Source organism: Trachypithecus francoisi, unplaced genomic scaffold (assembly GCF_009764315.1).
Source record: "Trachypithecus francoisi isolate TF-2019V2 unplaced genomic scaffold, Tfra_2.0 Lachesis_group17, whole genome shotgun sequence".
In the NCBI taxonomy this organism is placed as follows: Eukaryota; Metazoa; Chordata; class Mammalia; order Primates; family Cercopithecidae; genus Trachypithecus; species Trachypithecus francoisi.
In genome coordinates this window covers 88,353,081-88,378,664 of record NW_022681462.1, presented here as the reverse complement: position 1 = coordinate 88,378,664, position 25,584 = coordinate 88,353,081, and the positions used below count along the sequence as shown (strand labels likewise).

General features: G+C 57.5%; 1 protein-coding gene across 1 annotated transcript; it reads right to left on the bottom strand.

Annotated features, from left to right (window-relative positions):
* Positions 1 to 282: 282 nt before the first annotated feature.
* Positions 283 to 24,947, bottom strand: SDC1 (syndecan 1). Its single transcript, XM_033176479.1, has 6 exons — positions 24,929 to 24,947; positions 24,417 to 24,701; positions 5,072 to 5,153; positions 3,280 to 3,758; positions 2,564 to 2,699; positions 283 to 2,412 (listed from the first exon to the last, which is right to left on the bottom strand). The coding sequence occupies exons 2-6, from the start codon at positions 24,480 to 24,482 to the stop codon at positions 2,243 to 2,245; spliced, it is 933 nt and encodes a 310-aa protein (XP_033032370.1). The 5' UTR covers positions 24,483 to 24,701; positions 24,929 to 24,947; the 3' UTR covers positions 283 to 2,242.
* Positions 24,948 to 25,584: the final 637 nt, after the last annotated feature.

Sequence of the window (25,584 nt, the reverse complement as noted above, 5' to 3'; positions counted from 1 at the left end):
GGAAGGAAATGATCCAGTTGGAGCCTTAAGGAACAAGGAGTGCTGGGCAGGAGGAGGACTGAGAGCCCCAGGAGAAGGAAGGCGAGATACCGAATGCCTGCACAGGGGTTTGGGGAAGGAGGGCAGAGATGGATTCTGTCTTCCGCAACAGGAGGGACCAGCATCAATTCTGCTGTTCTGTACCAAGCCAGAGCATTGCCCAGAACCAGGCTCCCACCCCTAGTAGGTGACACGGCAGGATATCGCCAGGCCAAGAAGAGACTCAACCACCACCACAGCAGCTGTTGCCCGAAATGAGAAGTACCGTTTATTGCTGTTACACAAATGGACCCAGCCTCTGGCTTGGGCACTGTCCCACAGACCAGCAGACAAACACGATCAGCTGGCCCCTTTCCCCACCCCCGAGTCATGTGCAGTCATACACTCCAGGCAGAAAGTCAGTATCGAATACCAGGCACAGGTTCCCTTGGCTTGGCAGTGCATCTCTGATCCACAGACTGGCCCACCTTTCAGAGTGGCCAACAGAGCCACTGAAACGTTGTCAAATAAGCAAGTGCAGGACCCCTGGGCTGGGGGCCACCAGCCTCTGCAACCAGGTGGGAGGAGGATGTCCTAGGTGTCTGTGGGGCAGGCCTCGGCTCCACACGTCCGCCGGGACCACAGCCTCAAGTCAAGCTGTGCTGGGGCCATCCACCTTCCTTTGCCATTTAGAAGATGGGGCTTGGAACTTGGCAACACAGAAATTGACATCAGCCTTATAAAACCTTGGCTGAACCTGTCGACCTCCAGAAGAATTTCAGCCAAAACAAAAAAGCAAATACACAGAGGGACCCTGGAACCAAAATCCCTCCCCATGGGAAAGACAAAGGCACAGAGATTTGAGCCAAGTTTCCCAACATGTTGGTATTTGCAGAAAAGTCCGGTCACATCACACACAGCACAGAGGCAAAAAGCGAAGGCAGTGGCATTCACAGGACTACTTTATATTAAAGTTTATTACATTTGGAAAATCTACTGTACAGGGAAAAACCCATTGGATTAAGTACAGTTTTGCCAAAAGCAAAAGACTATCACTCTTTGGAAAATATTCCTGATTCCAGCCCAGGGCCCAGGGCGGGGCCGCAGGAGCTAAGGGAGAACCTGGCCTTGGATGGAGGCGCTCAGAGCCAGCTCTGCCCAAGACGCCCCTTGTCAATTTCCAGGAGGAAGCAGCCCCCGGAGAGGGCCCCACAGGCAGGACAGGCCTGGTCTGCAGGAGGATCTCCAGGCCCCTGCGGCCCTCCCTACAGTCCTCTCTCAGTCTGAAGGCTGAGCTGCCAGCATTCACTTCTCACATGGGCTTCTCCAATGTGGCAGTGGCCCAGGCCTCAGCAAAGCCCTGAGCTCATGGACACAGGCACAACTGCTTGAAAGAGGCGGTGGCCCCACGGCAGCCTGGACTGGCCAGCCCGCCAACAGACCACCAGAAACGGGGCCACCAGACAGATAGTCCATACCCTGTTGCACACATGAGCGACAAACTCAGAGACAACACACAAACTCAGCCTACATTTTGGCTTCCAGATTTGGTTCTCCTAGTTAAAAAAAAAAAAAAAAGTCTTAACCCTGATGCTGTCTCCTGACCATAGATTAGGGAAGCAAGATGGGGAATACCGAATCAACTTACTTAACTTACCTCAGAAGTAACAAGGTCTACTGGGCTATGAACAAAGAACTAGAGGAAACATGTGCAAAAACAAGTCGATATCTAGATCAGACCTCCCCACGAAACAAAGTGGACCCGTCCCCTGCCACGCAGCGGCCACGCCCCCAAGATGCTTGGTCCTACCAGTAAGTGCTATAGATGTGTGAGCCCCAAGCCCCACCCGCAGAATCTTCCAGCCACATGAGGCCACTTAGGTCCAAAGCAGTCAGATCCCCCCTCCCCTCCAGAGCTGGGCCTGGGGAGAGGCTGCTTCAATTTGGAGAAACTGAGTCAGAATGGTGCGACGCCAGGTGCTGGCTGTGGTGGAAAGGTCCTATGTGAGAAAACCCTGGTGCCCCAAGTCTCCAGGAAGAAGTCAGAGAAGCAGAGTGGAGCTCCCAGCACGCCCCAGGACTCCGTGGGCAGGAGCGGCCAGAGGGGCTGGAGTGCTGGGGAGGTGGCCTGGTGGCAGGGGAGGCCAGGGCCTGCAGTTCTTCAAGGAAGAGGCAAGTGGGGGCCTAGTGAGTGGCAGGGCGGAGGGGGCGCATGGCTCCCGCGTCAGGCGTAGAATTCCTCCTGTTTGGTGGGCTTCTGGTAGGCCCCCCCATTGGCTTGTTTCGGTTCCTCCAAGGAGTAGCTGCCTTCGTCCTTCTTCTTCATGCGGTACAGCATGAAACCCACCAGGCACACAGCAAAGATGAGCCCCACGAGGCCTCCAGCAATGATCCCTAGGGCAGGTAGATGGGGCCAGCTCAGTTCAGCAGCCCCCTGGGCTCCACTGCAGACCCTCCCCAAAGTGGTGGCCTTGGCTGTGGCCAGCCCCACCCCAACCCCACAGCAGCAATTCACCCCGAACTACCCCCCTGAGAGAAAACTCACCTCCCAGCACCTCCTTCCTGTCCAGGAGACCCTGCGAAGCCCCTGTGGCCCCCGGATCCACTGGGGACTGGTTCCGGTGGTCAGGCTCCACAGCCACGATAGCTGTGTTCTCCCCAGAGGTTTCAAAGGTGAAGTCCTATGGGAGGGCAGGGGCAGATTGGGTTGGCTAGGTCACTGCCAGCAGCAGCAGCAGCCAGCTCCAGAAGCAGCTCCTGCCTCCCTGATCTTTGCCACCACCCACTCAGATGCACCCAAACCAGGATCGCACGGGGCCCAAAAGCCAGGCCTTCTTGCCACATCAACTCCAGACCCTGGCTGGACCATGGCATGGATATCACAAAAAGTAATACAAAGCATACATTTCTGTATGGAAATAAGCAGGCTTATTTTAGTGTGAAGCGTAAAATTCCCACGAAGCTGCAAGATAAAAAATAGGACTTGGTATAACGTTCACTCTTGCAGCAGGGGCTGCAAGTTTGGATTGTAAGTTTGGGGAGCCCCCTCTTGGGTGATCTTTAAGGGCGCTTTTGCTCTGATCTCATAATTAGTCGGTCCTACTCTGGGTGAGGCCCTGGGGGTAGGGGAAGGTGGGCCCCTAGCCCTGTCTTCCTGGTGAGGAATACGAGACACCCGCAGGGCACAGGTGTAGGGCGTGCCAGGTGCCAGGCATTAGGGCTAACCCACCCAATGTCCCAAGGAATGCAGAGACCACTCACCTGCTCCCCAGAGCCCTCTGCTGCTGGGAGCTGACTGGAGGCTCCATCCTCAGCAGCCCTCTCAGTGGCAGAAGGACCTCCATCTCCTGTGCGGGGAGTGTGAAGGTCAGCTTGGCCGGGTCCTGCAGGGGCTGAGGTCTCATGGTGGCCAGGCTGCATGTCCCTGTGGGGGTGGGACGTGGCAGGCTCCTGGGCCGTGGTGGCTCTGGCGGTTGGGGCCTGATGAGTGGTTGGGAGCTGTGTGGTCTCCGTGGGTTGGGGGGTGGCCTCCTGCTCCCGGGCGGTGAGGCCAGGCTCCACTTCTAACAGGACTACAGCCTCTCCCTCCTTGGGCCCCTCTCCAGCCGGCAGGGTGGAGGTAGAGGCAGCTGTAGCCTCCAGGCCAGTGGGTTCCGGAGACGTGGGAGTAGCCGTCAGGAGCCACGTGTCCTTCCAAGTGGAGGGGGTCTGCTGTGACAAGGTGATATCTTGCAAAGCACCTGCAGGACCAGAAGCAGAGTGTGTTGTGGGGGGTGGGGGGAGGACCAGAAGCAGAGTGTGCTGGGTGGGTGAGGGCAGGACCAGAAGCAGAGTGTGTTGGGTGGGTGAGGGAGAGCCAGAAGCAGAGTGTGTTTGGGGGGGCGGGGGAAGGACCAGAAGCAGAGTGTGTTGGGGGAGCGGGGGGGACGACCAGAAGCAGAGTGTGTTGTGGGGGGGGAGAGGGCCAGAAAGCAGAGTGTGTTGTGGGGGCTGGGGGAGGAGAACCAGAGGCAGAGTGTGTTGGGGAGGGTGGGGAGGGAGGATCAGAAGCAGAGTGTGCTGGGTTGAGGGGGGAGGACCTGAAGCAGTGTGCTGGGTGAGTCGGGGGAGGCCCCAGAGCACCTGGGCCGGCCAAGCTCAGGCTGTGAGGGAGGCTAGTGCCTGGGCAAGGCAGCTGAGGCTAAGCTCCTTGGAAAATGGACAAGGAGAGCTGTCCCTTCTCATTGTGTGTGTCCAGGGGCAGCCTGGTCTCTGGAGCCATGAGACAGGTGCCTAGGCCACCTGGGAAAGCTTTCCTGTGACCACAGGGGTGGGGTGCGCATCCCTTAGGGCCATAACTCCTTCAGTTACCCTACCTATGCCAGGGCACACGCCTCTCTGGCCCCACCCTCCCTGGAGGCCCCCGCTTCCAACAACAGGTACTTCCAGCTACAGATATCCTACCTTGCAGCTCTCAGGCCCTGCTAGTCACTTCCTCAGGGATGACCTCAGCCTCCTTCCTTAGCTCTCGCCCCTCTTCGGAGGTCCACTCAAGAGCCACCTCCTCTGAGAAGCCTCCCTGACCACCTCCAGCTCAGGGACTTCTCTCCCCCAGGGAAAGGCGAAGTAGGGAAGGGAGCTTGGATGGAAGAGCTCCACCCCAGCAGGCTCTGTGCTGCCTTACAGCTCCACAAGCTTATCAGGTCAAGGTATTATTCCCATGTTACAGATGAGAAAATAGAGGCTCAGGGGTCAAATAACCTTCTGAAGGGGGTTCCAGAGGTTTCCTAGTGAGTAAAGGTATTCCTAGTGAATACGAGCCTATGTGCAGCAGGCAGCCCAGCTTCTGGAGCTCACAGCCTTCACCTCACCTCCGAGCATGAGCTCTCCTTAACCAGGCAGCTCACGGACCCCATTCCTCTGCTCAGCATTGCCCTTTGGAGCCAGCTGGGTGGAGATGGGGCGGGCAGGGTGCACTCAGTACATGCTCAATAAACACAGGAGACTGTCTGACCACTGCCCCCACGCATGACCTGTTGCCATCTTGGGTGGGGGGCCCCCATGACCACCTCACCTGCACCTGAGCCGGAGAAGTTGTCAGAGTCATCCCCAGAGCCATCTTGATCTTCAGGGGGCAAATTAGTAGCCACAATTTGCTGGAAAAGGATCAGAATATGGTATGAGTAGAGGCTTGGCTGGGGCTCTGCTGCTCCTGGTCCTCTCCTAGACAGCTGAGTGGACTTGCCTTACCCTGTGCTGCACAGGTACACAGGGAGACGCCTCTCGTGTGGCTCCAGGCCCCTCAGCTCTGGGCAGCACTTTGGTTCCCATGCCCCAACCCCTGATGCTACAACACAGCCTGGTGCGGGGCACAGGGGCACAAGAGAGTGGGCAGGGCCCTCACCCTGAGAAGCTCAGTCTGGTGAGGGAGCTCCAGACCTCTCAGAAGGGCAGACAGGGAGTTGCTATTGGGAACATAGGCTGTGGCCCCCATGGGACCCCATCAGCCCACCCTACCCTACTCTTGGGGGCCATCAGCCAGGGAGCTTTGGGGCCGAAGACTGACGACCCAGCCCCACTGAGGGGCTTTCCAAAACCCCCAAGAACAATCTCAGGACAACCGGGATGCAGAGGCAGCCTCCAGGCACGCTGGCCTCCAGGTGTGGACACCGAGGGCGGCACAAGAGGCAGGGGCAGCACTGGGCACAGGGAACTGTCTGTTCTGAGGCAGGTCTGCCCATGCAGGGCAACCCCAGGCCTTGCCCCAACACACCTTCCCACACTCGGCCCAGTTCCCATCTACAGTAAAGACTGGGTTCAGGCCCTCTGGTCAGAGTATCGTCCTCCTTGGGGAAGGAAGGACAGGGTGCCCATCGGGCTGGGGACATATAAGGCTAATCTGGAAGGGGCCCTGCACTGAGAAGGCTCCAGGAAGTGGGCTGTGGACATGGGATGGGCCCTGCTGGCAAACAGCAGCCCCAGGAATGCTGCCCGCCTGCCCAGCTCCAAAAGGCAAAGGGGCCAGAGGGCAAACATATACACATCTCTCCAGTTCCTGAGGCCGGGGCTGACCGGCAGGACCGGGGGCGGGGGCGGGGAGGCAGGATCACACCACACACAGTGAGCAGGCCTGTGCAGAACACTGGTCGGCAGGGAGGGCAGCAAGTCAGGACTGCCGCTGCCCTTCACACTGGCCCCAGGACCTCAGGTAAAGAAGGGAGAACCCAGCAGCCAGGTGGCAAGAAGTGTGGCTTTGACAGCCCTATTCAGCTTCGAGGCTTAGACCCAAGGACCCCACTCACCACACAGTGTATCTTGAGAGGGCCCCAATGTCTGGGACCAGAACAAAGAATGAAAAAGTATGCAGAACAGCACAGTCCAGTGCACTAGCTTTAGGAACTCCAGACCCTGCCACTCACTAGATGTGCGGTCTTGGGATATCATTAAACCGCTTACGGCTTCAGTCTCTCCATCTGTAAAATGGGGGAAATCATAACATCTACATTCCAGGACTGCTGCCGAAATTCAATGAAGCTATGCCTCACACAGCCTGGCACGCAGTGGGCACCCACAAACAGTGGCCATTGTCTAACTAGGGGAGCCTCAAATGCCAGCAGGCCTGTCTAGAAAGAGGGTAAAAGGGAGGCAGATAAAGTTTCATGAGAAGAGGGGGACAGGAAGAAGTCAGTTCACCAGAAGCCTCTGCACTGACTTGTCACCCACCTGAGGCTGGGCTCCAAAGGGAAAGGGCCTCCTCAGCCCAAGAGGCCTTGTCAGGCCCTGGCTATAGGCCCATGGGTCTCACTCCTGGGTAGTGCAAAGCAGAGAGGGACAGACAACACCTCCCGCCTCCTGAGGCAGCCCTGGGGCAGAGCCGGACCAGGTGGAGGCTCTACATCCAGGGGCCTGGGTTAGAGGAAAGCATCAGACACGTGTAGAAACCACAAGGTCAGAAATAACACTGAACTTCCTTTGAAAGGACAAAAGCAGAACTGTACCTTCCTTCCCCCAAGAGAAAGGTTTTGACCCTATAAGGGCCATTCACAGCCCATCTACAGTAAACAGTCACATTCCACCAAGGCTCACCTACAGTGAACAGTCACTGTCCACCATGGCCCATCTACAATCAACAGCCATTGGCTGGCGCAGTGGCTCACGCCTGTAATCCCAACACTGTGGGTGGATCACTTGAGCTCAGGAGTTCGAGACCAGCCTGGCCAACATGGTGAAACCCCCATCTCTACTAAAAACACAAAAATTAGCCAGGCATGGCTGCGCACGCCTATAGTCCCAGCTACTTGGGAAGCTGAGGCAGGAGAATCCCTGGAATCCAGGAGGCAGAGGTTGCAGTGAGCCGAGATGGCAGCACTGCACTCCAGCCTGGGTGACACAGCAAGACTCCGTCTCAAGCAATCAATCAATAAAAACCAACAGTCATAGTTCACGCTCCCCCTGCCTCCACACAAGGCCACATCTGATCTACACCATCTCTATGTGCTGCTTCAAACACCTGTGCTGCCTCCACAGAGCTCTGAAGCTGCCCTGGCCTCCCTCAAGCCTGTCCCCTTCACCAACAAAGAATACTGCCCACCAGGGGGGGCACAGAATAGGCACCCCCACCCATACTCACTGAAATCATGGCTTCACTCTCACCCAAGGACTCTGCCCTGCCCTCTCCTGCTGCACTGCCTCCCTCAAGAGAAAGCTCGAGATGGGACAAGGACAGAGCAAGGCATTGACACTTCGACCCCACAAGCCTCCACTGCATTGTAAAGTACCGAATCTTTCAGCAGAAGCCAGAGCCATTAGATCCATGCTCCACTCCACAGATGAGGCAACCAAAGCCCACAGGGAAGACACACACTGGGGCCCATGTACAGCCTGGGAGGCACCGCCCAGTGAGACCCAGGAATGCCAGGGAGGCCCCAGCAGGTTAGTAGTTTCCCAAGAGCAGGGCTTTCCTCCTGACTAGATAGGCATTTCAGTCTGCCCGGTCCCTAAAACAATTTGTTCCCTCAGCTCTGCTGGCTTATCCCTCTGCAATCTTGTTTACACAACAAGCTCTTAAGCAAATGTTTTCTCCACTGAAACCAGCTCCCTGCCCTCCGGGGGCCTCACCCCTCCCTGGGCCTAAGGGGATGGGCTAGAGAGACCTCCCAAATCTCCTCCAGCTTGAACCTTCTGTGACAGCCCCTCAAATGAGGAGGTGGTGAGATTTCAGCCCTCTGGGGAGGAAATTAGCAGAAACTGCTGAGTTTGAACTTGGATTACCAAGGTGCCAGCCGACTCCCGGAAAGGAGTTTCCGGTGAGACTTCCGATTTCCTTTAGCAGGCCTGCTGTGCTGACGGCCTGCAGCAAACTGCCTCTAGGCCTCCTGGGCAGCTCTCCTCAGCATCATCTCCAACCTGGGTGCTTCCGAGGCTGCTTGGCCACTGTTCAAGGCTGCTCAGGAACAGGTCGCCTCAGCTTGGAGCCCACCTCATGCCCTGCCCAGGAAGGCAACAGGCCAACCAGCCTTTAACCTCTGTAAGTCCCAGGAAAACCAACTGTTCATAGAACGAATCAACAACTTTGTGCTAGGTAAGATCTAGGCTTCCACTCATTCTGTTTGTTCAAAGCAAGGGATGCCTTGCCCCTTCCCCACCCACAGTGCAGACCCTAGAAGCTCACTGAATAGAAAGCCCAAGGTTTGGCTCGCCTGGGGGCTGGGGGATCAAGAGGCAGCTGCTAGGAGTCTGGGGACAGGGAGTTAGGGAGTAATGGTCATTCAGCCCATCTCCGTCTCAGCCATGCTGGTCTCCTGGCCATACCCTGGGGACCCTGGAGAGAATCCTGGGGTCAGGGCTCTGACCCAGCAAGAAAGAGGGTGTGAAGGAGTGTGGCCTTCTCTAAGGCTGGAAACACTTTCCACCCATTTCTCTTTCACCCCTACAACTCCCCTGCAGATGAGGCAGCAGGACTGAGAAGGATCTCTCTCTCTAGCAGATAAGGACTAGAGCCTCTAAAAGGCAAGGGACTTGCCCAAGGCCGCCCAGACACTACAACTTCCTGTGCAGCAGCACTGCTCTCCTCACCTGCCATCCCCTTCTCTCTCCCCAGCCCCACCAGCTGAGCCCATCAGTTTTAAGGAAAACCTGTCTATGGCTCCTCAATGGGACAGAGTTTCACTGAGTTGGAATTGCTGAGCCTGCCCCAGCAGTGAAGCTACCCAGGGACCAGCCCACATTTGAGAGGTGGAGAGGAAATGGCGTGGACCGGAAGGGGACCTGTGCCATGAGGGATGGGGAGTCATCATCACCCGCTGCCAGCCACTACAGAGCACATCTTATGTCTGTGGGCAGAGAGCTAGCAGAGAAGCTTCCAGAAGGCAGCCTCAAGCCAACTGCCAGCTTTCGCTCCCATACTAGAGGTAAAGAGGGCCACTCTCCTTGGCAACCTCTGTCTCAGCAGAGCCCCTTGCTAAGGGGCAGCTGTGCTGCAGCTCCTCTACAAGACAGCTCAAAAGTGCCTTGGCTGCTTCAGAAGCCAGGATGTCCAGTGGGCATCTCAGACAGGTTTGAGGGAGGGCGGCGGGCCCAGTTGCTAACCTGAGAGGTTGCCCATCTAACCCTACCCCATCAGCCTGAGACCATCAGGTCAGAAGGCCTTTGGTTTCCAGCCTGTACCCTGAATCACTGACGTTGGTCACCTGCTGCTTGAAGTGAGTGATGGGTAAAACACAAACCCCTTAAAAATCATCACTGACAGCCAGGCGCAGTGGCTCACGCCTGTAATCCCAGCACTTTGGGAGGCCGAGGTAGGCGGATCACCTGAGGTCAGGAATTCAAAACCAGCCTGACCAACATGGTGAAACCCTGTCTCTACTAAAAATATAAAATTAGCTGGGCATGGTGGTGTGCGCCTATACTCCCAGCTACTTGGGAGGCTGAGGCAGGAGAATCGCTTGAACCCAGGAGGTGGAGGTTGCAGTGAGCCAAGATCACGCCAGGAGCTTTGGAAGAAAAGAGGGAAGAAATAGTCTGGTCCTGGCCCGGCAGAGCTCCCAGCCCCCAAGAACGTATGGCCAGGTGTCCGGCTCCAGGGGGACTTAAAAAGGGGGAGCTTCAGAGGCTGCAGTAGAGAGGGCTGCCCTAAGGGGACTACTAGGGCCAGGCCTTGAAGCTCCCAACCCAACCCAGGAGAGGATAAGACAATGCTCACCCCAGGCACTAACTTGGGCAGCGCAGGGGGCCTCTGATTTGCAGTCATCCGTGGTGGAGCAGGAAAGGGAAGCTGATCTGTCAGCTGTACCTGCCCCGTGTGGCCACGAAATCCCCAGCTTCTGTGGGAGCCGAGTCACTGAATCAACAAGCTCCAACAAACCAGGGATAAAGAGCTGCCCCTTATCAAAGGAGCTAGGTCATTGCCTTTCTCAAGCAGCCTGGACCAGGGGCCATGGTGCTGGTTCTGGGGCCAGTGGACAGGAGAGACCCAGACCTGTTCTAGGAGCCCAGGTTGCAAGGTCAAGAGGCAGGAGGGTCCATGGTCATGGCAGGCTGGACACCCACCCTCCCCATCCCGAGATTCCACACAACGGCAAATGTCCTCGGGAGGCTTGAAATACGGTCAGAGTTATCTTGGAAATCTTTTTTACCCCCTCGGTTTCTCAGTCAGATCTACAAATAGAAGGAAAACAGGCTGATCCTCGCCTTCCCTAGACTTCAGGACTCTCGGGGGCTGAAGTCTCTGAGCTGCAGAGCCCCAGCCTTTACCCCCACCTCTGCATCAAGACACCATACTGGCTGAGAGTGATATCTAAACCATCACCTGCATCCAGACTGGGGACTCTCAGCTTCAGGGTCCCCAAGAATCACCAGGAGACCACTACAAATGAAGTCTTCTGAGCTCCCCGTCCAGAGGCTGACTCTGTCATTCACAAGCCCCAGGTCCTGTAGAGGGTCTTCAGACTGCACTTTGAAAACAATGAGGAGAGGAAAAGGCATCCCCCAGAGTGGCCCAGCCTGGAGGAGGCAAGAGCTCGCTTCCCTTGAGTCCGGTGTTCAAAGTCAAGGCACTGAGTAGCAACAGAGCCCTGTGAACAAGTTCTAGTGGCAAAGGGACCAGGGAAAGCTCAGCAATGTCCTATACCCTTCCGATACGTCCACTCGCACAGATAGCACACCATGGTGGTGGCCCAGCCTCCCTCCCCCAGGGGCTGAAGACCCACTGAACATCCAGAAGCACCTACATGACTGGGAAAGTGTCTACTTGAAGCTGGGCTGAGGCTCCTTCGTGCCTGGGCCTGAGCCCACTGGCTTCCTACCAGCCAGCTTGGCTGGACCCAGCAGGGATGAGCAGAAGACAGCTGCTGGAGCTGAGAGGCAGGTGGGCCCCAGGGACGAAGGCTGGGCCTGGAGGGCAGCACAGGCTGCAGGGCCTGGTCCTGCTCTTCCAGGAGTACCAGTGGGAGGGCGGGGGAGAAAAAGCTGCAACACTCTCTCCCAGTCCCACCGCCTTCCGAATGCCTCAGTGCCCTGCAGAGTGGATGTGCAGCTGCCTTCCCTCTGTGGGGAGCCCTGTGACCCTCTCCTTCAGACTGGACTGAAATGGCCTAAGCACTGAGCAGGCAGGTCAGACCCGAGCACCCAGGAGCAAGGGTCTCTGGGAAAGGGTTGGAATCCACCGCGCGGCTCCCATGCTGGGGACCTAGGCAGCTTTCAGCCTCTCCCTAGACCTGTTCCCCACCTAGACGCCAGAAGGGGCTTGGTGGATAATGCTAAAGTGCCTTACGGCTGACAGGCTGGCCCCGCCGGCTTCAGCGCCTGGTGCTGCTCTGGGAACGAGACAGGGGTTCTGTCCCCTAAGACTCTCCAAATGCCCCCTCCTCAGGGACCCACAGCACTGACCACCAGAGGGTGGCCCAGGGAAAATGACCAGGTCCAACATGGGGACAGTCTGGTGATAGTCTGGCCTCTGTCCCTAAATTACTGGGTGGTGCTAGAAATATCTTGCCTCAGGTTGCCCGTCTGTACAATGGGGGTTTGGCCAAAACGGTGGGACTCGTGGGAGTAGGCAGCAGGGCAGGGCCACAGGCCAGGAGACACTGGGCTCCCCCAGCCTCAGGGTTGTGGAGGAAGTGCTAGACACATCACTCCTCTCCTAAGGCTGGTTTCCAAACTCAGGAGCCGGGAAAACACAACCCGCCCGGGAGGCAGGCTGAGGCCGCAGATGGGGTCTGGGCCTCCAGACCCGAAATTTCCCCTACTGAAGCCATTCCCAGGAGGAGGGGCCTCACCAGTGCCTCAAGGCAGCATGAGCATTTCCGGTGACAGGCACAGCAATGTATCAGCTCACTGGCTCTACTGAGAACAAGGCAAGCCGGGGCCTGCTGAGGGTATGACAGGCAGGGAGTGATGGGCCCCGTCCAGGGCAGGAGGGAGACAGAAATGGGCAGGAAGAGGAGGCTAGGCTGTCCCAGCAGCACTTCCGAGGGGAGGGGCGCATTTCGGGGACACTCTGGACGGCACCCCCCCCCACAGCCCCACCCTGCCACTCGAGACGGACCCCTCATTGTCCTGGGGGCTTCAGGGCAGGGCCAGGGCGGAGGGACAGCATTCACACTTGGCCTTCAAGACCACTTTCGGGTAATATTTTCCATTTAGTGTGAGGTCAGGGCTTTCCAGATGGGAAGCCTGAGGTCAAGGTCACAGAGCCGAGCCTCCCAGCCCTGGGCCCTTTGCCCGGCACCGCATTGCCTGCTCACAGTACACAGGGGCGTTTATTGATGCCCTGACCCGCATTGCCTGCTCACAGTACACAGGGGGCGTTTATTGAAAGAGGAGGGATCTTGGCAACCTCATACCAGCTCCGATGCCCAAGCCAAGCCAGTGCTGCCCCCAGCACCCCCATACCTACCCTTTCACAGAGCTGGCGCCTGCCTCGGCAGCTCACATGCCAGGACTGGTCTCAGAACAGGCTCAGCTGAGGGCTGGGTGTGGAGCCTCGGAGCTGGAAGACCAGTTCCTCTGCTTTTCCCCACCTGGCAAAACCCAGGCCAGGCCAGGCAGGGCAAAGCAGTTAGTTTCACCCAGGCAGGCGTTGAGCAAAGCAGCCCAGCCCAGGCCCTGCAGCCTCAGTGCCTGGTACTGCTCCGGGAGCCAGACAAGGGATGTCTCCCAAGACTCGCCAAACACCCCCCACTTAGGGACCCACAAGGACACTTGATCACACTGACTTGATATCATCACCCTCAGCTTCCCAAGGGGAGTCATGGCTTAGGTAGGATGCCAGAGATATCCTAAATCAAGGTGACCGTGGGGCAACTGCCATCCTATGGAGACAGAGGGGGCAGCCAAGCCTCCAAAGCGCTGTCCCCCTCCCCCAGCCCTGGCTGCCCTAAAGAGCCCACTAAGGCCAGAATCTCAGCCAAGATTTCCCCAGTCGGCCCCTACTGAGAAGCCCAGCTCTGTCAGTCCCGACGGGGTCCCCTGGAACGGGCGTCCACCAGACCTGGGGACCAGGGCACCTCTGCCATATGGACTTCTAGGAACATCCTCCCCTTGTACTTGCTAAATAAAGTATCCTCAAGTTTCACAGAGGCAGAAACTGTGCTTCTGACACAGCTGCAGCCAGCCAGGGCTCCAGCTGTGTGTGAAGGTGGGGGAGGGGAACAAGCTCCAAGGTATTACCAAAATCTCTATCAGTGTCCCTGTCATTGCACAATATCCCCTTGAAAACAAGTCCTCTGGGAGGGCTAAAGGGTGCCAGCACTTACACTACAGCATAAATCACTTCCAGGTAGGGGGGGCTAACTCCAGAACTAGGGCACTGAGGGTAGATTGGAGCTCTGGGAGACGGAACAGGATTACAAAAGAGCGGCTGGAAGATGTCAAGGGCAAATTTTTTAACCTTTGTCAAAATGTGCATGCCAGCAACGCCATACCCAGGAAAGGAGGAAGAAATTCTCTTTGCTCTTCCTGGAGTCACAGATGTACATGGTTTCTCCTCCCGTGTACAGAACAATGGGCTAGCCTGGGAACCTGCCTCTCAGATAAAGAACAATTCAGACTGAGTAGGCACTGAGGCTGCTGGGAAGCCCAGAGACACGGGAAGGCAGAGTGTCCTTGAAGGAGTCCCAGGAGAGGGTGGGGCTGGTACCTTCTGGTTTGGGTGATGAAGACAGAATTTTCTGTGAAGGCTCTCTCTGAAGAGGCTAGGTAGATCCTCCAGATTACTGCTGAGTCCCCAGGTCAAGTGGCTTGCCCTCCCTCTGATGGGCTGGCAGATTTGCAAAGCCTTGAACCCCCAGCACACAGCTCCTAGCCCTCGCAGCTTCTGCACACGGTTAGTGCTTAGATGGCTGAAAGGGAGGCTGTGAATACAGCTCCAGTCTGAAAAGCTCAGCATGACCCTGGGAAAGGGAAGTAGCCATATGCCTTGCCCAGAGCTCAGGGACCACCAGGGGGGTCGGGGGGCAGGGCGTGTGGTAGAAAAAGAGGCTAAGCCTGTGACCTGGGCTGGAGATTACTTGAAGAATAGAAACAACTGAATTAGGCTCTGGGGGGAAAAAGTGATCACAGCTGATGTTTATTGAGTCCCCTGAGCCAGAGGAGCTGGCAATCAGTTTTTTTAACCTGAATTAATTAATGCGATCTTCACAATCACCTTAGGTTCTAGTACCATGCACATTTTACAGATGAGAAAATTGAGGCAAAGGAGCTATGTCATCTGTCCCAAGGCACACAGCCACTGAAGCCAGCAGTCTTGCTCTGGTAGGCATGTCATGAAGCCCCCATCACAGTGAAGCCCAGTCTCTCTCTCACTCTCAGGAAGACAACAGCCATCGTCTCCACTGGCGGCACCCTGCAATCGGGCCCAGCATTGTTGGCCTCCATAGAGAACCCAGCTCCCTCTCCAGGACAGCCATCAGTCTGAAGTTCTGGGGACAGGCCACTGTGCCCCACTGCTGGGGGCCCTGCCCAGCAGGCCTGAGCCCCTACGAGGGTGCCCCAATGTCTGGCTTTGCCTGGCCTCCTCTCCCACCTGCCAGCCCAGCCCGTACCTTCTCAGGTCAGGAGGCAGCCCCTGGCAGAGGCTCGGGTGGAAGAGAGCAAAGTCTGGCCTGCTAGTGAAGGCTCATGTTTCTGAGAAGGGCAAAAGCCGTGTTTGTTTGCAGGCCCTGTTAGCGTCAGCAGCACTGGGGTCAGACCAGCAGGCCATTCCCACGGAGTGACTCCAGGCTTAGGCTGGCTCAGACTGCACCCCTTCCCACAGGTCAGCCTCATGCTCTCCTAGACTTGCTTCTCTGTGCTCCAGGCAAGGAAGGGGCCCCAATCATATCACATATGGTATTTCATGGAATCTCTGCAAAAGCCCTCTGGGGCAGGATATGAGAAACTCCATTTTACAGACGGGAAAACTGAGGTGGGGGTAGGTGAAGAATCATGCTCACGATGACACAGGGAGGAAGCGATGAAGTCCGGATGTGATCCAGGTGGGCTAGACTTGTGTCCTGTGCTCCTCCTGGCCTCCACAACACCTCTCTGCTCCAGCCCGAGCCGGGACTAACCAAGCCAGCTAGTTCTCGGTCCCACCTCGCCTGTCAAGCCCCAAGGTCTCAGGACTCAATATTGGGCCCCCCAAAGGTAGGAAGGCCCAGGCCTTCAGGCTCAGGTGACTGCCTTACACAGGGAAGACAGGCAGGCCAGAGTGCCCACTGCACGCCCAGCCTCCACAAGATCTGTAAGAATGAACCTCATTCACTGGGGGTGAGGAGGAAGGCAGGGGGCCCTATGTCCTTCCCACCATTCCCTGAGCCCAAGACAACCAGTCACTGCTGCAGATTCACCCAAGGAGACTCAGGGGTGAGCTTCCTGGACTTTCCAGGCCTGACCCCAGGGAAACTCCTGCTGTGCTCTTTCCCCAGGCCCCAGGTCCCTTTCAGGGAGGGAGGTGGGGGGCAGGGCCTGAAGATCTCATGCAGCCCAAGCAGGGCACATGCTTCTAGCCTGGCCCTCAGCCCCGCAGGCCCTGGCCAGCCTTGAGGTCTTGCTGCCCAGACCCTCCCCCACACCCCATCCTGGAAGAGAGATGGGCACCACCACAGCAGCACGGCACCCTGTGGTTTTCTCTGGGAGAAGCTAGAGTGACGTCAGCCTCTAGGAAGGTCTCAGAGGCTCCTGAAACGTCCCACAGCCTCGGGCCCTGCAAGCCCAAACCTGACCACCATATTCGTCTGGAACACTCCAGAGAGATGGGCCCTCCAAGGCCTCGGACAGTTTCCTGGGCAGCAGGGATGACAGGAAGCTACTGGAGGCAGAGTCAATGCCACTCTGACACAATCAAGTCCTCAGCCAGGTAAGGCCCCTGGAGCATCAGTGGCCACCCTGGTATTGGTAGCATGGGAACAGCAGGGTCAGGGCCCAAGTCCTAAAGGGCTTTCTGGGACCCAGCTTGTGACAAATGCCATAGGTGGCCATGAGCTCCTCGGCCCTCCAGAAGTTCCTCTAACTTCCCCACATCCCACCCTGGCAGACATGCAATCCTCACCATACGCATCCCAGGCCAGGAGCCAGAGTTCTGTCTCCCAGCCTGCTGAGTCGCACAGAAGATCCAGAGAGAGAGCCAGGCAGCCCCACGTGGAAATGACTATGAACTCAAGTTCACGCCACTGTGGGGAAGTTCCCTGAATACCTTTGGAGATCCATGGTGCACACGAGTGGTCCTGGAGCAGGACTCACAGCCTCTGCAGCTCCCTCAGGGAGACCCCCTGCCCTGACATTTCCCATGGCCAGAAGGCAGCCCCGCAGGTTTGGAGCTCCATAAAATGTCCTGCCTTACCGCCCAGACTCCTAGTTCAATACTGCTGTATCATGGGACTCTGGGACAAAACCCTTCCTGTGGGGAGACGTGACAGGTGCTGAATTGCGAACCCCGTTCATTGTCACTGCAGAGACCACCTCTCTCATCTGGGTCCAGTAGCAGCCACCCTGTCTTACAGGAATCCCCTGGACCAGATATGGAACTCTCACCACCGCACCGGACTACGCACACAGCAGGTGCCCAGACTCTGGGCTTTACATCTGGTCAAGCCAGATAGGGCTCATGAAGCCGTCAGAACTTGAGGCAGCAGAGCACAGGCAGGCCCCCAGATACCCACCAGTCACACGACACAGTCACAAGAGGCCACGCACACCCAAAAGCATTGCCTCACCTCTGCTTCTCAGCCCCTTCCCCCCATGTCACAGATGGGTTCACTGAGGCCAAGAGAGGCCTCTGGACACAGCCACTCGAGAGTAAGGAGGCAGGGCCAGGACAGAAAGCCAGGCCCCTGAGCTCCAGCCTGTGTCTTGCTGTACTCCCCGCCTCGTCCCGGCCCCCAGAGGGCTTGCAGTGGATCAAGGTTGGTTGGGTGAGTCTCAGGGGAGGACCCGTGGGCCTGGCACCATGACTCAGCTGATGAGTGGACTGATCAACATGCCCGCCTTCCCCACTGCCCCAACCTGCCCGCCATGGCTTTCATTCCTGCTGCTGAGCGGACCTCGGGCAAGTGCCAGGACTCTTGGGTGTGTGTGCAGAGAACATCATGCAGCCCCAGCCCTGGCCCAACCTCACCCAGGCGCCTCTGTCCACTCCAGCTCCCACAAGGAGCTCGAATCCACCCCTCAAGCAGCCTGCCCTGCCCTGCCCTTCACTGGCCCAGCCCATCCCACCATTGAACCCTTGGGCAACCAACTCTCCTTTGAGTCCCCAGAAGGAATACTGGCAGAGGAAGGTGAGCCCCCAACAAGTCCTTCAGTGTCACCTCCGCCCTTCCCAGGATAAGGTGTCTCTGTAACCATGTGGCTCTCAGAACTGAGGACAGGAAAAAGGACGCTTTGGCAGAGGAGGAAACTGAGGCCCAGAGGGGCAATGGCCTGCCACAGCCACACAGTCGGGGCTCAGCTGAACCAGGAAGGCCAGGTGACCTGACTGCCTGTCTCTGTAGGAATAACTTCCACAGACTTCCAAGGCCAAGGCCATGATGAATGTCAGAGCTACAGTGAAAAAGAGAAAAGGCCACCAGCAGAGGTGGGAGGCAGAAAGGAAGCTGGTGTCTGAAAAGGAAGCTGCAGCCAGGTGGTGACAGGGCCCCCAAAACTGAGATTGCAGCCTGACAGGGAAGGCAAGTGAAGAGTGCCCAGGCAAGGCCCAAATGCAGTGGCAAGCTGTGCAGTAGGTAACCACCCCCCACACACACGGACACACACACACAAACACACACACACAGACACACATATACCCGGACACAGACACACACAGAGACACCCATACACACAGACACACACACGGACAGACACAAACACACAACGCACACACACACAGAGACACACAGAGACAAACACACAGAGGGACATACGCAGACACATGGACGTGGACAGACACACACACACACAGACACATGGACACATACATGTACACATGGAGACACGCAGACACACATACACACACGGCATCTCACGGGGCTGCAACCCTCAGTTGAATCACTAGGCAGAGAGTTTTTCCCAGGGCTGATGGCCAGAGGAGGCACATCCTCTACATAGAATTAGGCAGCCACGAAGCTATAAAAGCCAGGAGGTCAGAGACCCTTGAGGGGCTCCCAGTGGGGAGCGGAACCGGTGGCAGCCTCGGGAAGCCTCAAGCGCAGCAGGAGAGGTGGCTGGGCAAGTCCAGCCAACTGCCTGTTCTGCTCTCCTGACTCAATGGCCCCAAGACCCAAGATTTCCCATGGCACGCCCCCCTTGCCCCATAAGCTTGCCCCCACCCTTACAGGCCCTGCCAAAAAGCAGGACACTTTCCAGGGGAGGCTCAGACCACCCCTCCCAGAGATCCCCACAGTTCTGACCACAGGCAAGCTGACCCAGTGCACCCGTCTCAGGAATGCCACGGACCTTCTCATACTGTCTTTCCACCCAAATGAAAGCTTCCTGAGGGCGGGCAGAAGCAGTAACACCAACCTGCAGCTGGACACAACAGTTGCTGAAGTCACCCCAAACCCAGGGTCTCGCCTCTGCGGTCTCACCTCTACAACCTGCACCCCAAACATACCTCTTTGTGGTGAGGGGCATACACCAATCAGCCCTCCCGTGGAGCCTGTCAGGGTACTCATGTCCCACTCAGTGGAAGGTTCCAGAATGCATGCTCCCATCTAAAACCCAACCTCTGCTGGAACAGCTGAGAGAGAAGTGACAGGGTACAGGATCCCGGCACCAAAAACCCTCTTTCCACAAACTCCCTGAATCCCATTCTTCTCTAGACACACTTAGGCAGGGCCGCAGGGCCCCTTTCAACCCAAGACTCCAAAACTGGTTGGTGAAAAGAAGGCAATCGGGCAAGAGTCGAAGCATAGCAATCACTTAATGACCATTTCCTCACCGGCTGTCCCTGCCCCCAGCGGGACCTGCTGCTGAAGGGGACCAGGAGGTGACTGACTGTGGCACCAAAGCTAGGAGTCCTGGGTTCTGGCCACCACCTGCGTCATGCTGCCCACCTCCCAGGCTTACAAAAGAATCTGCTAATTCCACGAATGTTTCCCCAGAGCCCAAGGTAAAAAGATGGTGCAAGCTGGGCATCACCTGGGGTCCGGCCTGAGGGCATCATCCAAACAGGCCCCTCCACACCCAGGCCACACGGTTCCCACCCTGCTCTCTCAGGTCCCTGTTTACTTCCTGTGAGGAGCTCTCGCCTGTCCCTGAGCGGCTATCAGTTGAACCCAACACAACTCCTGAATGTTACCCGGTGCTCAGTTTGCCTGATGGCACTGTTCAGGCCAGCTCAGCCCGGCCTGGGCCCCTCCGCCCAAAATGTTCACACCCATGATTCTTCAGGATGGACCAGCAAATGCCCAGCAGAGCCCTGCAGTGTTCAGCCAGCCCCCAAATGCCAGGCTTCTCAGGGGAGACTTGACAGCCTTGCGATGTATTCACACCATATCCATACACATACGCGCACACACACACTGCACACACACACAAATCCTGGCTCAGCCATTGGAGAGGCCCGCCACCCTAGGCCTCAGCTTCCTCATCCACAAAATGGAGCAATGATATATATTGTAAAGGTTTGGCGTAAAGTTCAAATAAGAATGAAGGAAAAGTACTGAGCACTGAACAGCAGGTGCTCAAAAAAAAGGTAACCTTAATTGTATCGACAGCTTACTTTCTTCAGGCAGTTTCATCACAGAGTACTTTCACATATCCATTATGAAATGAATACACAAATGACAGAATGAGGACAGGGAGAACAGGTATCATGATGTCCGCTTTACAGATGAGGACAACAAGACTTGGAAGGAAAGTGACTCACCCCAGATTACGGAGTAAATTACTGGCAGAGCTGAGACTCAGTCCTGGGACTCTACTTAATCCAAAGCCACTTCTGGCCTGTCACACAGTATGGATGCATATTATATAGAAACAGGAACTAAAATCCAAATCAAATGTGGTAAAGAGATGGGGGCATGACCAAGGCTGAGAGTAGCAGTCAAGGCTAAAGAATAATGGCCCTCAGCTGGTCAGTCCAGCTACCTGTGACCAGCAAGTCACTTACATGTAAAACCAGGTCGAGGAACTTGAAACATGGGAGTCAGCAAGCACTTCCCCCCAAGAGATGACTCATTTTTCTCCACTGAGAGAAGCCGCTAAAGGCCTCACCTGGGCAGCACCTCTTTGTTACTCTAGGTGGGGTGCAGGGAGGCAGAAGGGAGACTGCAACAGGTCCCAGCTGAAGTTCATAAATGGCACAAAATCCACGTATCACAGATCATCAGTCTCACTCACAGGCAAGGCCCTTACCCAGAGCCTGAAACTCTCAGCTTGGAAATAAGCCTAACCCATCTGATTAGTTTCTTAGTGCCACTGGAGAAAAGTAACAAATTAGAACCGATCAGAAAGGCTGCTGGCAACACTCAGGCACATAAATGTCACTGCTGGCTGTTCTCTGGAAAAAGAAGAAAGACCAGAATTCAAAACAGAGCAACCTGGGGCACCAGGCAGAGGGGCAAAGTGCTCTTCAGAGCACAGTAAATCCAGGAGACAATGTCCTAACCCAGCACAATGATGAGGACGACGACCCTGGCATGCAGAGATTAAATCATGCCTAGCATTTTTTGGTTGATAAAGGAAGGGAAATAAATATTTCAGAGAGTCCTGCCCAGAGTAAGAATACTTGAGGGTAACAGGGATTCTTAGCTTGATGAAAAAACACGAATACACAGGACACCTCATTCCCAAGGGATTTCAGGAATCCAAAATTTTGCTGCAACAGAAAAGATTCCTCTAAAAAACTGTAGAAGTCAAGCTTTTCATTAATTCTTTCCAGGCTCTCTCCTTTCTTACTGTCTCCCTACCAATGTGTGTTAATGAGGTTTTACTGGAACCCATCAGGAGCCACAGGTAGAGACTTAAACAGGCTCCACCCTCCCTGTGGAGCTGAAGCCAGGGGTGACATCACTTCTAGAAGGCTCTGAGCCTGAGCGGAGGCAGCTAGTGCCTCCCCCCATACCCTCTCTGCCAGGCTACGGGAAAATGTCTCTGCTAGTCCCCGTAATTAGGGCAAAAGGAATTTTATGCCTTTCAAGAAAGAGAAGACAGACAGAAAGAAAAACAGCAAATAACTATTACAGAACAAGCCACTTTCTTACACGGCAGAAACAAAAGACCATAGGAAACACACACACACAGAGGCACAGAGAGAGAGAGAGACAGAGAGAGAGCGCGCAAGGAAGAGAGAGAGAGAAACCTTTTTAGACAAACCTGTTTTAGTCTCTTGGGAGTGGTTTTGAGCAACCTCCTCTCCTAGCAGCCTCCCCTTACCCATTCAGTCACTCCCTGCCTTCCTGGTCCCCAGGGGGTTTCTGACCTGCTTCCCACTGGGGCCACAGTTAACTTTCAGAGAGGGTCAGATCTCTGCCACTTGCGGATATCTTCTCCCATCTTAAGCAAATCCCAGCTGCCTGATTTATTTTAGCAAAGGGGTATCAGAGCTCTGGGAAGGCACTGCATGTCCCCACCTTTAACCTAACATGGACACTCACTGTAAGAGGGAGAAGGCAGAACTGGGAAAGAGAAAACAAACTAAACTTTGTAAGATCAGAAAAAGCAAAAAGAATACCTAAGCTTCAAGCCAGAGTCTGACCCCAAAGCTTGGGTGGGGCTTTCAGGCTCAGCCGGAGCACCTCCTCCAGGAAGCCCTCCTTCCCTGTAGCTCCAGGGAGTCTCCCTCCTTTCCCCTTTTGAGGCTCTCCTGCCTACTAGGCCCGATGTCCAAGTTTCTGGGCAAGAAATAATGCCTCACACTGCAGCATCTGCCCCAGTCCACAGAAAACTCCAGGAAAGGTAGTCCACAGGGAATCCCAAACTCCACCTGCCTCCCCAGCGTTAACGGGTGCGGTGGGATCCCAGGGTTCTGGAATGTCTGCTTTACCCCAGGCAGGCAAGGGAACCAGCAGCCCTCCTAAATCCAGCCGGAAATAGGTGGAGGACCCAACTTCAGCCGCCCCTGCTGAGGCCCCATCATGTGCGAGAATGGGGCAGTGAGGTGACGCCCGGCGGTCCAGGGAGGTAAGCTACGCAGCTCCATTCTCTTCTCCAAAGTCGGAGTGAAGACTCCAAGCACAGTCTCAGTTCCACAGAAACCACCACCCTAGAGAGCAGCTTCTTGGACCTGAAAGCCAGGAGTGCATGAGACCCAGCTCGGAAATCACGGCTCTCCTCGTGTTCCCAAATACCCCTTACAGTCCAGCCCATTCACAGCTCAATAGGCACAGGGACCTCTCCTGGACCGGAAAATGTTTGGAAGCACGAGTCACCTGGGAAGCAGGGAGGGCGCTTTACACATCAGCCTCAAAAAAGACTGTCCCTACCTCATCTCCCATGAGACAGACTCTTAAAAAAAAAAACCAAAGCGCTCAATAACTGGCAGCTATTACAAGAGGAAACGCTTACAGAGGGTCAGCGCTGCTGAGACTTATCCAGATGTCACATTAGCAGGGAAGGACCCGAGTGCCCACCCCGCCCCCGCCCCTTGCCTGCCCACGTGCCTCCCTTTGCCAGAGCTGGGGAAGTCGAGCTGTCCAGATGTGGTGGACCGCCACTTCCGGAAGGGGAAGTGCCCCTGGCTCCGCACCTCCCCTCTGCATCCCGGGGGATGGCCGAGCCGACCCGCAGGAAGAACCCCGGGACGCCAGCACCGGGCGCGGGGCTGGGGAGGCGGACTTGGGTGGCGGACTCGGGCACCGGGCGGCCCGCGCTGACACCTGGCTGCAGCCCAGGTCCCAGCCCCCGTCAAGGCCGGCGTTACGGGGCGGTTCCCAGGAAAGGGTTACAGGGGCCGAGAACAAAGCGACCCCATTGGGGAAGGCGGGCTAGCGGCCGGCGGCCGGGACGGGAGAGCCACTTTCTGGGGACCCTCAGGCTGCTCTTTGTCGGTCACGTCCCTCTTTGGTGGAGCCTCAGCCACGCTGACGGTGGATGCTGCATCCCACCCAAAGGCCTCTTCCAGCCTCGAGCTCCACATCTGCCCCTCTTTTCCCCCAGCTGCACTGGGCGGGCCAAGGGACCCGCCTTCCCTCTGCGCGGCTTCAGCACAAAGCCGAGCCGGGAAGCGGGAGGCCATTCCCGGGTCCCCTCGCGTGGAAGGCGCCCGCGCCTCGGCCGTGCCCGGCACGGGAACGCGCCCTCCGGGGCCAGCTCAACTTCAGCAGCCCAGAAGTTAGGCTCCTCCAGGTCTCCAGAGTTCCGAGGCCAACTTCCCGGAACCTCCCGCTGCCGGGCCGGCTCGACTCACCTCGAGCCGCCCACGACAAGCCCGAGGGCCCTGCAGACGCTCGCCCGCGCCCCCCACGCAGCCCTGGCCAGGCTCCCCGGGTCAACGCGGCCGCCCGCCCGCCCGCTCCTGCGCCGGCTGCGCTGCGCCCAAACTTGCCCCGGCGCAAGGGGCCGGGCGCCCGGGCCCGGCGGTGCTGGGGCGCAAGCCCGCGGGTCTGGCTTGAATTAGGGCCTGCGGGAGGGGCGTTGTGGCCGCGGTCACTGCATCTCCCCAGGCCACCGACGGGGACCCACCCGCCGCGGTGGCCGGGGTGAGGGGGCTGGGAGCGGGCGACTCCGGGCGCCGCTGTGGGCAGGCGGGCTCCGACGCATGTGGAGACGTTTTACAAAATTGAGCGCGGGGCCCCGGCCCCCCACCCTCCCCAGCGCGGGACCGGTGAGGCGCCCACCGACAGCGGAGGAAATTAGGGCTGGAGCCCTCGTCTCGGGGCTCACCGTCCCGGGACCCGCTGGGCTAGCGCGGGAAGAAGGGAAGTCCCCGCTCCCCCTCCCCCTCCACGTGCACCCGCCGGCATCAGCGGGTGACCAGTCCCGGCTTCCCGCCGCCTCCCCGCCTGGCCGCCGGCCGCACTCACCGGCATGGCCGGCTGCAGGCTCAGCGCCAGCGCGCACAGCCAGAGCCAGAGCGCCGCGCGCCTCATGCTGCCCTGACCGGCGGCGAGAGCGCGGCAGGCTGCGCGAGTCGCGGCTGCGGGCCGGCTTCGCGGGTTGGGCCGCTCGATGCTCTCTTGGGTGCCTGCCCAGCGCGCCACTGTCCCAGGCGAGGGCTGCAGGGTCCGCCGGCTGGAGTCCGCTCCCTACTGCCGGATTCCTCTCTGCTCGACTTGGATTCGGCCCGCACCTCTCCCGCCGAGCTCCGCCTTATAATAAACCCACAGGCCCTTCCTTAGCCGTTGCAAAAACTAGCCCCCCACCCCCAGCTCCGCCAGGTCTCCCGGCCAGCCCCAGTCCACACCCCCCAGGACCCCGCCCCCTGAGCCACCCCTCTTGGCCCCTTCGGAACCACCCACCCCCGGCCCTAGCCCCGCCCCCGGCCCGCCCACTAGGGTCTTTGCCCGCCCGGCTCCAGCTCCTCCGGTGGCCGAACCTCTCCTTCGGGAGCTGTGGTTCCCGCAAGCCGTGGTTCCCAGCCTTTCAGCTCGGCTGAACCCTGGGTGGTGGGGCCGAGGCGCACCCCCTTCTGCCCGGGCCCTGGGTGCGGAGGCGCTGCCCGGGAGAGGGACTGAAGGGGCGCAGTCAGTCCTCGAGCGCGAGTTTGCAGCGCCCTCTGGGCGTGGACGCGGAGCGCGCTCCAGGTGCGCAGGACTCCCAGCTCTCTTGGGGAACGCTTTCTGGGGCAGGGCGGCGGCCCGGGGGCGATGGGGCCTTCAACCGACGGGCAAACACACACAGACACACCCCGGGTCTCCTCCAGTTGCGATGGGGCTCGCTGCGCCCCCTCAGCCCAGATTGTCCCGTACGCTCACGTTCTTCCAGCACTCCACAAAGTGCTGGAGACTTGGGGCCTTAAACTGCTGCACCCGCACGGAAGGGCTGTAAGAAAACTGAGGACGGGGGCGGAGTTCGCAGCGTCTTTCTGTGGAAGACAACGCCCTCTCTCTTCAGCTGAGCTAAAAGGAAAAACAAGTAACTTCTTTGTTCCCCGGTGACCTCGGGCATGCGGATCTGAAGACACCGTGCAGTTTCTGCTCCTTCGTAATTCCCTGCAAGGCCCTGGGCCTCAATCCAAAAAGCTATGGAAGA

Coding starts and splice junctions, on each gene's coding strand:
- SDC1 (XM_033176479.1), bottom strand. CDS start 24,482: ATGAGGCGCGCGGCGCTCTGGCTCTGGCTGTGCGCGCTGGCGCTGAGC. Junction 5,154..24,416: donor GCCTGCAGCCGGCCATGCCG/GTGAGTGCGGCC, acceptor ATCCTTTTCCAG/CAAATTGTGGCTACTAATTT. Junction 2,700..3,279: donor CAGAGGGCTCTGGGGAGCAG/GTGAGTGGTCTC, acceptor GCCCTCCCATAG/GACTTCACCTTTGAAACCTC.